This window comes from Saccoglossus kowalevskii, chromosome 5 (assembly GCF_978046115.1).
Source record: "Saccoglossus kowalevskii chromosome 5, keSacKowa6.1, whole genome shotgun sequence".
In the NCBI taxonomy this organism is placed as follows: Eukaryota; Metazoa; Hemichordata; class Enteropneusta; family Harrimaniidae; genus Saccoglossus; species Saccoglossus kowalevskii.
In genome coordinates this window covers 30199227-30210415 of record NC_140645.1, presented here as the reverse complement: position 1 = coordinate 30210415, position 11189 = coordinate 30199227, and the positions used below count along the sequence as shown (strand labels likewise).

At 35.3% G+C, this 11189-nt stretch overlaps 1 protein-coding gene across 1 annotated transcript; it reads left to right on the top strand.

The window, feature by feature from the left end:
- Positions 1 to 321: 321 nt before the first annotated feature.
- LOC146746013 (kin of IRRE-like protein 2) lies at positions 322 to 9025 on the top strand. Its single transcript, XM_085498893.1, has 5 exons — positions 322 to 429; positions 644 to 708; positions 2065 to 2391; positions 8407 to 8688; positions 8961 to 9025. Exons 2-5 carry the CDS (start codon positions 660 to 662, stop codon positions 9023 to 9025), a joined length of 723 nt encoding a protein of 240 aa, XP_085355019.1. The 5' UTR covers positions 322 to 429; positions 644 to 659.
- Positions 9026 to 11189: the final 2164 nt, after the last annotated feature.

Below are 11189 nucleotides of genomic sequence, written 5' to 3'. Positions count from 1 at the left end.
TAGTTATAAAATCAAAGCACTGGCTAGAAATGAGATGTACTGTTGCTCTTTATTGAGTTATGTTCATCTGAAAATCTATAATAAACGCAAAATTTTGGTTACAGAAAGATTTATACAGATACCCTACCCATTTTTTTTTATTGAACATTCCTATTATATATAAAAACCACTCTCTACCTTATTTACGATAAAATGCATTTCTTGTTGATGTCGAAATGGCAGCTACAACTCTACATCCTAGTAAAATCAGAGTTTGAATTGTAAGCATCGACTGCGCATGCTTCGGACTACGCCTACAAAAATACACTTTGGCTATCGATGCTTATTTATAGCTGTTGACCAGACGTCTTCCTCACCTCTTGGCTGTGCTTCAGAGAATTGACAAAATCAATTGAATAAGGAATTGTTTTGGATCTAGTCTATACATTTGTAGGTTCTTATTTAAGAACATTAATTCACTGACAGTTATTGTGTTTCCTACGCAAATTACATTTGCACGATAAAAAAAATGCTTTTTATTGCAGTTCTCATTCATTCGTCAGATTTATATTTCCCATGACCCTAGGTATTGTTATGCAAAGTAAGAAGCCCATGCCTTTTGCAAGTTGCGTTATGTTTACATTCATGTTTGTCTTCATTTCAGAGCCAGACTACCTGTAATGATGGGAATCTCTTGCTACGTATTCTGCTGTCTATTACCAGTAATGGGTGAGTACGTCGTTACACATCTTATTATATAGGAGTATGACATACTGGCATTTTTGGGGGTATGGGTATGCTTTAATACAATACTCTGATACCAAAATTAAAGTCTGTTGCTTTGCATTGCAGCTACCTTAGATTGTCAATGATGAGGTCTCCTCAGGGATATCTTTTAATTAGGGGTGATGTATAAGACCGTAGATGAGGTTAAATTTTGTTTATATAGAAAATGCATGCTAATGTACTTCTTGTATTTGCTGATTAATTTGGACATACCTTAAGTGAAAAATCTAGGAGGAAATGACAGTTTGATGCAATATTATATATATATTCATAGATGATGTATTTTCCAACCGCCAAACAAATTGATGGCATGATGCTAAGTAAATGTGAAACGCACACAAGGTTATTGCGTCTACATTGGCATGTCAAGTAGACAATACATAATGGACTTATTGTTAGTGTACCTGTGTGGTGCTTTCTGTTTTGACATACAATGTACATGCATGTAGAAGACCTGAAGATAATGGTTGTCTAAAAACATGCGGTACTTGTCTGTGTGATACCGCATTCTACAATGCAATGTCTTGAATTATTACATTGTACTGCAGTATATTTTGATCCGTTCCTGAAATCAAAATCGGTATTTCCATACCCCATATGCAAATGAGGTCTGAGAGAAAACAAAGTACCGTAGTCCCTTTAGGAGTACTGTTTTTTGAAACATAGCAGAAATAAACAATATTTGGAAGTACGATATTTTTCTCTTGGAGTACATGAATATACTTGCCGAGTGAAATGAAATTTGAACAGTAATTGTACTTTTAGGCAGTCACTTATTTCGACTTAAACTAATTTGCATATCACCGATATATAATTTTCATGGTCAATATGCAAATGACAATGGTGGATTCATTGACAACCGAACTATTTTTATTTTGTGAATATATTTTCAACTATATTTTTATCCTGTTCAAATCATTCAGCAACATTTTTGGCATATTTAGGCGTACATCACATGGAATACTACGATTGGGAGAACTTAATGTTTGTTGACCATCTAGTAACAGTTTTATTAAAATTCACCCGTGAAAGTACGGCCGCAGGATACACCAAATCACTCGTGAAAATAACTGCCATATGCAACGAAAGCCATGGGAAGGGTGTGGGGTCTGTCATAGTATGTAGTGGTTGTACTTCGTTTCTTCTGATAACTGACAAACTTTCGTAGAAAATGGAGACTAGTGCATTCGTCTCATACATAGCTATGAATTAGGTTATTTCATGCATTCATAATATGATTTCTTGTACATTGTATGAACATTACATGTTTTAACTGAATGTATTCTGTGTTTTTTACAGTATTGTCGCAGTCATTTCGTGGTGTTCCCATAGATACTGTGGTTTTGGAAGGAAACGAGGTATTGTTGAATTGTAGTTTCAATGATTTTGAAGGCTCCGCCAGTGTCGGATGGAGCAGAGGGCAATTATCGCTGTACCTGGGTAACAAAGCAGGCCAGCTTTTCGCTGATCATGATTTTGATGACTGTTGCGAGATTGTCGGTAATACGCAAAACGATGACTTTACGTTAAAAATAAGGAATGCTAACTTTGATGATATGGCGATGTGGAAATGTTCCTACACTGGAACAATCATTCTGGAAGAAGAAGCTGACATAACAGTTTTGGGTAAGTGCTATTATAATATCTGTACTTCTTATGAAAGTATAATAGACGACTGATACTTAGCGATGATCACATGACAATCCGTGTGATATTTCTTATCTTGTATCTTAACAGGTAAAAGACCATGAATAAAACGAGTTATGTAAAAACTTTTTATCATGCGAAATATCTTGATCGGTATGTGCTGCCAGACAAATCATAAATGATTTTTGTTGGTGCTACAGTGTAATGCAAATTGCTTTATTTCTGTTGGAATGTTTTGATTTAAAAATGTGATTTAAAAAAATAATTTTTTGGAAAGATGCTCATGGTCTGCTTGTAGAACTGTGAAATTTTCACTGAGATATAATTGTGAATAACCCTCGCATTTCCCCTACCCCACCCCACCCCAACTTTCCAAATCATACAAAAGTGATTGCGATTGTAATTTTAAAAATACTGGTGAAAAATATGCACAAGAACTAGAACTAGTGATTTTTAATAATTTTGGATGAATAATTTCCCTTCTCAATTTTAGAAAATATATAATGGTTGTTACTTACGAAAACGTCAACGTGATTGTGCATCAAAAGACTGAGGGAAAATTGTTTCTTCTGCAGTTGTATTATTGCGACTGCAGTCAAACTACACCTAATCTATTTTTTCGCTTGTCTTGAAAATTGAATAGTGTTCTGCAAAGGTGTTGAAGGCCATTCAGGGTCAGCGTCTGACAAAAACTCTTTATAATGCAACTGTGTGTTGAGTGCGTGTGTGGGAGGATTGAATACAAAATGCCTATATAATATCATTGTGTTACCTTTGACCCAGTTTCTTTTACCCATTTTAAGCTGTTGGCTCTTATAATGTCGGTTTCAGTTTACGTAAAAGATTAAATGTAATAGCAGGGTGTGAAAATTGAATTAACATGCATATCATGTAATGCCAGTTTTGTCCGTAAAACGGACATTTGCTGTCAGATGCAGCTTAATTGTAGTTGTCACTTGTAGCTTGTAATTCATTATCTTTCTTGATTATAAAAATTACGTTGGCGTGGCGGTGGGGTGGGGGTGGGGGGACATGTGAGTGGGTTTGGGACGTGCAATGTAGTCAGCTTCCTTGCTTACATTTCGTCCCCCACATTTTTTTAAATCGTGTCCCTGTTTACATATTGAGTGCAGCAATTGTGATTCAGATGTAGTAACGTTGTCAGTATTGTTAGCATCTCAATGTATTGATTGCCAGGCATGCCGATAAAATACTGATGTGGGGTTTTCATTATGTGCATGTTACGTTAGTGTGTTCGTGTTTCTATTCTACACTGAAATCCCTTTTTAGTGTGTTGAATAAGGGAATTAAGACCTCAAAATGGTCGGGCAGCTGGCAGGTCCACTTTAACGTACTCGGTTGCCATGGTATCGCTTTGAAAATAAATGGACATATTGAAGAGAAGTTGAAAATGTTTCCTGCCTCAGAGACATCTCCAAATCCTTATGGTTTCTCAGTAATGTTTGATTGCCGACTAATAGAAAAGTAAAAATTTCAGTCATTCGTGTCTAATCACTAACTGATAATTAAGAAGTATTGTTCAATAGACACATTATAAGTCATCCAAAATGACATGCCTGCAATGCATTATGGGTAGTATTTGACCCAAAGGTCATAGCATTATAGTGTCATCAAAACATAACATAGAATTTGACGAACACGAAAGAAGTGGATTTAAATGTGTAACAATCCTCAGGGGCGGACATCCGGGCAATTTCTACCGCCTGGCAACCCTCGCGGTGAAAACGGTAGAAAACGGTACTTTTCGATGGTTGTTGAGACTCCCCTGAACAGTGTAACAAGATTAGCCCTGCGTGTGTAACATGTATGAATTTGGTTGTTCAGGATTACTTCAAAATTGAGTTTGTGTTTTCTCGAGTTTTCACCGGCTCCACCGGCGTTCCACAGTAGCGCGCACAAAGCCCTTAGAAATACGTGGTACAGTGGTGCGCGTCTTAGCAACGTAGAACGTCTGTGACGTAGCTCCGCCCCCGAGGATATACTACACACCTTTGATGGTGAATTTTGATGAAGCAAATGAACCATGTTTCAGGCAATATGCAAGATCTTGCAGAGGCTAGAAAAATCACCTATTCTACAATCCTATCCACAAAGTAGACATGAATTTCAATAGATCTTGATGTATCTTTAGGGTTGCAAGTTCTCCCCATAGCATTGAAAAATAGTGACGTGTTAACAATCTTATTTGTCTTGCACTCCCTTGTGTTTTATTCCAGACAAATGCAGAGCAGTCCCTTAACAATTAGTTGCATTTTGGGATAACAATAGGCTGTTGTAGAATAACAATAGGCTGTTGTAGAATAACAATAGGCTGTTGTAGAATAACAATAGGCTGTTGTAGAATAACAATAGGCCGTTGTAGAATAACAATAGGCTGTTGTAGAATAACAATAGGCTGTTGTAGAATAACAATAGGCTGTTGTAGAATAACAATAGGCTGTTGTAGAATAACAATAGACTATTTTATATCAATAGTCAGATATTAAGTTTGATTGACACCTAGCAATGATCATATTATAAGCGTTTGTGCACTGTGTATGAAATATAAATAAGATATTTTTAATACACGTCTGATATTTTACACGCAAGGCATTATGTTAATGGCTTCCTTGTGATGCCTTGCCCTACATCCGGACTTATCATAGTTTGTTCAACTTCTGTTTTAAGTCTTCCTTGAAACACCTGGCATATTCCATTAACCCCCTGAGGGGAGGTAGGTTAGTCGACTTCATTGCCCTTAATGCACATCTAATTGATTGCCAAGACAATTGTTTCAATTTTAGCCAATCTTAATTAGTTTGTGTAACATTGTTGCAAGGTGTGAATTTATACAGTTTCAGGATGAAGCATGCGAGAAATATCCTCTGATAACAACGAATCAAGTATACGGCAAATACAACTTGCAGGAAGTAATCGTCACGTTCATTTATTACGTACGGCTGTCCACGTTGCAATTATTGGTTGCAAGACGGCTAACCTTGACGCACACTAATGTCTTCATGTAATCTCTGATGTTTTTTAAAACGAGTTTGATAGTTTGTTGAACTGAACTTTTGGGACCAACCATTTCGATCAGGTGTGGTAGAGCTGCTGTTGGGATGAGACATTTATATAAGCATGGTGCTCAAGGTTGAACAGTTGTGCTTTTCATAGAATCATGATTGAATATTTACAAAACTGATATTAATGTAGATGGCCTTCACATGACACAATAAATGTTTTCTTCTCTGAAAAAGAATTTTCTAAAGAATACTATACTGACCGCTTTAACTAAGTAGCAACTTGCCCCCTTTTTGTGGCATTTTTATTTATTCATATCAAGTTCGACTTGCAGTTCTCTATAAAATTTCTCAAACCTGGCCTTATTTTTTCATATAATCAAATCACAATGTCCACTGGGAATATGAACAATGTGAATAAGGTTCCTAGAACGAAATTATATTTTTAGATTCAAAGAAATAACGACTAGAATGGATTTGTTGGGCAAATTGAAACCTTAATAATGCAATACACAAGATAAAGCGAGTCCAATACTTAATTAATGTATTTATTGACCTTGGCATTATAGGCCATTGAATAATTCACACAGGTGGCAATGAGTAAAGGCCTTGTCGAGTTTTAATTTCTCAGAACCATCGGATGGAGGAATTATGCCATATTCGGCAACTTGTTAATTTCTTGTGAAGATTGAGGGGTTGAAGTTGTCAGTTTTCTAGTATCACAGATCAGCAAGTAGCCTAGTTTTCCCTTAATTCAAATGTTGTATATTAATGCCGATTCGCCCTATTCCATATGTTAAAAGTTGGTATTTTATTAACTCTGGTATTAATGCATCACCTGCTGTGCTTTATTGTAGTGCTTCCATTGGTGAGTTTTACACTAAAATGTGTTGACATACAAAATAAATGACATTCAAAGAAATGTTTTCTGATTCACTCATTTCAATGTGATACTTTGACATGCAAGATAACAAGAGCCTGGTGACTTAATAAAGACATTTTATTGATCACTTTACAATGTTGGTTAATGCCACTGTTAGCCAATCAGGTACAATGTTGTGAATGGTTTTGCATTGACTGAAGTTTTAGATCAAAATAAAATAGAACCTGGTATTTCAGATAATCAATCTACCCATGGTTTTTGAGAAATCTAAGTTGATTAAATGCACAAATATTTTTTATAATTCAAATTTTGTAATTTGTTGTAACCATTCACCTGTATATTTACTTATTTTTTACGCATTTACCATAAATGCCAAATTTGACTTGTATTTTCTTCTATTAGGCATACATGTTATAATGTAAATAACAGGAGTCTATGGTCAAAATTAATCATATTTTTATGACGCATCTCTATCTGGACAAGTTTCTAAATGAGTAAATTACGTAGCAGGAAATTTAAATTTACCTTATTAATCAATTGATTTACATGTCAAAATTTTGAGTTTTATTAATTGTTGAATACCTACCAGTGTGGTTCATTCTTCACTTTCATGTTTATTTCCTTTTTCTTTTTATTTTTATCTTACACCTACAAAGAACCACCGGGTGAACATGATAATTCGATTGCAATAACTGAGTCGAGATGAGAGAAAAAAACAATTAGAGTTTTTACGATTGACGTGGAATTGCAGACATTTATTGCGTGATGTTTACGAGCTTTAACGTTTCTTGAATTCAGGTCATATGCTAATGAGGCGAACAATAAAACGTCTAGTGCTGTCTGATTTCAACAATGCAATTTTGGATAAAATCGTGTTTTCAAATGTGTTGCTTGGAGTCTATTTTGAGGAAATTTTTATTTTTTCCATTAAATTCTTTTACTACCTTTTCAAAATTTTAGAATTTAATCAAAAGTGATTCTTTGTAGCAAAGTTAGTCTTCGTTCTTAACTTCATGTATATATTTATTTTCTAGACTAACAATCATAGAAAAAACCATAAAATAATAAGAAAATATTGAAACTTAAATTTCATTTTTACAATTGGTATTTTATTCTCAATGAAATCTACAAAAGAAGTGTCCTTCGATGGGCTAATAAAATGCATTGATAAATGATTCTGACAAGGTGTCCTGGATAACAAGGATTGAAATCGTGCTAGAATATAAAGAAAAACAAGTAAATTTATGTGACCTTAAAATAGGTCAAATTCTCTTAATGGTTATGACCATGAATGCTAATGTAGTTGATGTGATTAATGACCATCCATTAATATGCCCATATTACATGTATTTCGCTGTTAATGATAGGTCAACATATGGTTTGTTTTATCTCGTTTCAAATAAAGGATTCTTTTCATAATCTTGTATTTGTTTACCATTAATACTGTATACTGCGTCACTATTCGAGAAATTTGTGATTTTTTTTAAAAGTATTTATGCTGCACAATTAATCGATTTTCACCGACTTCAGATATTTACAAATATTTATCTATTTCGAATTTAAAGCGTTTGGCAGTACGTTGCTTAATGGGAACAAAGAATTGTCGTGCACCTTGAATATAGTGATGCTGCCCTCAACTGTTATATATGATCCGATAGAATTGCATGCAAATCAGCAGTTGCATTTATGATAGTTTCATTTGTGAATATAAAAAATACATAAAGGAAAAACAAAGAAGCTGGAACGAATGGAAACATTAGAAAATACAAGACAATAAAAAAATGACAGAAAAACAAAAGTGACAGTGGATTTTTGAAAGATTTTCAAAATATTTTGATCAGTGGTGTGCCTTTGCTTCAGGTCTTGATAAAAAAATTGAAAAATTTTGGAAAATCATTTTATAAAATTTGAAGAGAACTTTATACTGTAAATCAACAAATTTAATTTTTGATCATCAAAACTACATGTATCTCAAAGATGCGATCCATCATTCTTTTTATTTTGTTCATGTGTCTCCCAGTTTGTAGGTGCAAAACTAGTTACTTTCTTTACACTTTAATCAACAAATGTGAAATTGTTTTACTCATACAGAAGGTCCACCTACCTGTAGAGTGACCGGTGCTGGTCCAGAAAATGAAGTGGTTGAAGGTCGTAGTGATGCAACTATGTCTTGCATCGCTGATTGTACACCACCAGCAACTCTTGTGTGGATGAAAGATGGAGTTGATACACCAAGCAATGGATACTCTCCTGTTATATATTCCCCAGTGTTTAGCAGAGATGACGCCGAGGTACCATTCAATTGTAAAATAAGCCATGGTACATTAGCAGACGCTGTCACTTGTGAAGATGTTATCACCTTTGATGTTCAGTGTAAGTACATGTATAGTAAAAAAAAGTATATATACATACATAACAGATAAATCTTGTAATTTCTTTGCTGGGCTTGAACATGAACAGAAACATTAAATTTTATTAATTTTCCCCCTGCCTAACAAGTTTGTCGTGGTGTTCTCAGATTTTCAGTATATTGGTATTTTTGAAAATGGGAACCCTCTGAACCCAAAAGTTTAATTCCTGTATTTGTTAACAATCTATTCTAAAGCTTTAAAAAATTAACAGATTAAATATGACTTACTCTATAGTAGCGTCTGGTATGGATATTCAGTTTGGCCGATTAGCTGTACAATGTACTCAAATGACAAGCTGAATGACAGATTAATAGACAAGCCAGTAGGCTGGTTGGCGACCCGCTCCGCTCAAAAACAAGCACCATGTTTTTGGCTGTTTCCATGGTGTGACATAAACGTGAAGCTAACGTCGGTTTATAACTAATACGAAGTTCGCAAACACCATTCAGTCTTTAGAAGTCACTTAGTTTATTACTAGGACCACAATCACTCTCCTAGTCGAGTGACTGTGCTGGGAGGTATTCTGCTGTTACATTTATTATTTCCAACCGTTTTGCGATAACATTTTCTAGAATGAAGCGTTTCCTGTAAATTCTGGAAAGCGAAATAATGAAATAACGAGATGGTAAATATTTACCTAAAGTACAGTGTGTTGACCTTCATTATAATATACTTCATAATGCAAAACATTAGTCACGGTGAGTTATTTAAATATACGACTCCTAATCGAAAAATATGACCACAGTCCAGAATTTCAGACGGATATTAAGAAACCTAAGAGCATATCAAAAGCATTTACTCTAAAATATAAAAAAGAACTGCAGTCAAAAGTCAAGAATGCCAGCAAATAAAGGACTCTGCCCCACAATCCTTTGTGCGCGTTATTACGGACACGCGCAAAAAACTGTACCACACTTGTCAAATCTGGGTCAAATATACAGTACGCTACTATCTTGCCACAGATTGTTTAGTAGTGGAGTGTTCGGTGACCATTGAATTAGCCCGTGATTCATATTTTATGTGTATTAATTTATTCATCAATTTTCGTGACTGACAGTACTGCGATGGACGCAGGGCTCTTTGGCAACGACCGCATAGAGGTCAAAATACGCGTTCTATTTTTACACGTTAAATTTGGCTCTTCCGTTTCGCCCCTCCGGAATGTTCTACTTTCGCAGCCTAATCGCAGGTTTTTCGAAAAACGTGGAAAAACCACAAGAATTAGTAGAAATGTTCCTGTTTTGGGCGGACTATTGTTAGAGAATAATGTCTTTATTACAAAAATGCTGAAAAACCGTGAGTTGTTGCCTTAGTTATTTTTTTAATGGCGAAAAACTGCAAACTCGGCAAATTTGGTTGCACAACTTCCCTTTATCATATACACCCAGCGACACCGATGCCAGCTGACTGTGTACAAAACTGGTAGGAGGTAATACATTTGGGCGAAAATATTCAAAAATCAGTTTTTGGATGTTGCAATGGCAGTGGTGGGCCAGGATTTTTTTCCAATTAGTGACGGCACGACCTACCTGTGAAGTATGAACAAAACGAGTCGAGCCGTTGCTGGTGAAAAGTTACCCCAAATTTGGGGTCAAATTTCTCGGTAATGAAAACAGATATCAAAAATTCAAATGGTAACTTTGTGCCCACACTCAAGCTGAGTAGAATGAGCTATGTCTGAAGTGTTTTATCCAAAATTTGTAGGAGGAGATACATTTGGCGTGAAGCTATCCAAAAATCAGTTTTTTGGCTTTTGCTATAGCAACAGTGGGCCAAAATTTTTTTCCAGATTTTTCCTTATAACTAGGGTGGAGGTGTGACCTACCTGCCAAGTTTGAAAGAAATCGGCCAAGCCAAAAAAATCACAGAAGAAATCATACGTGAAAACACTGGAAATGTACACACACACACACACACACACACACACACACACACATACGTGGATTGCTATATGTTGTGAGGACTAGGTAACAGCACCCCTCATGCGAGGACACCATTTTCCCCTGTACCTACTGCCATAAAATTAAAAAACATATCATCAAATCTATTAAGGATATGCCCTGTTTACGCATTTTTAGAGTATCTCAAAATTTTGCTGACCTGGTTTTTCCTATGCCACAGAGGACAAAATTCCGAGGACTGTGATTTTGTTGCGAGGACAAGGAAATTTCAGGGGGTGTCACTCATAATCTTGTTGCAAGTCCTCGGAAAACATGCAAATAAACAAGATATTTCACTGCTCATCTAAAGCAGAGGTAACTGTTTCAAACATAAACCATTCAAGGCGATGACTTTTGGATTGTTTTTTTTTTCTAAAACAGAAATAATTACACTATATTCCTTTTTGATTAGAAATGATTATTGCAAGACGATCCTTTTATATTCCATGTAATGAAGTGACTGTATATATTGTTGCCACTATTCATTGATATTCTATGCAATGAATTGACTGCATTTATTGAT

Excerpts from the sequence above, each read along its gene's own strand:
- LOC146746013 (XM_085498893.1), top strand. The coding sequence starts at position 660 with ATGATGGGAATCTCTTGCTACGTATTCTGCTGTCTATTACCAGTAATG. Across the intron at positions 709-2,064 it reads CTGTCTATTACCAGTAATGG|TATTGTCGCAGTCATTTCGT; the intron begins GTGAGTACGTCG and ends TGTTTTTTACAG. Across the intron at positions 2,392-8,406 it reads AGCTGACATAACAGTTTTGG|AAGGTCCACCTACCTGTAGA; the intron begins GTAAGTGCTATT and ends TTACTCATACAG.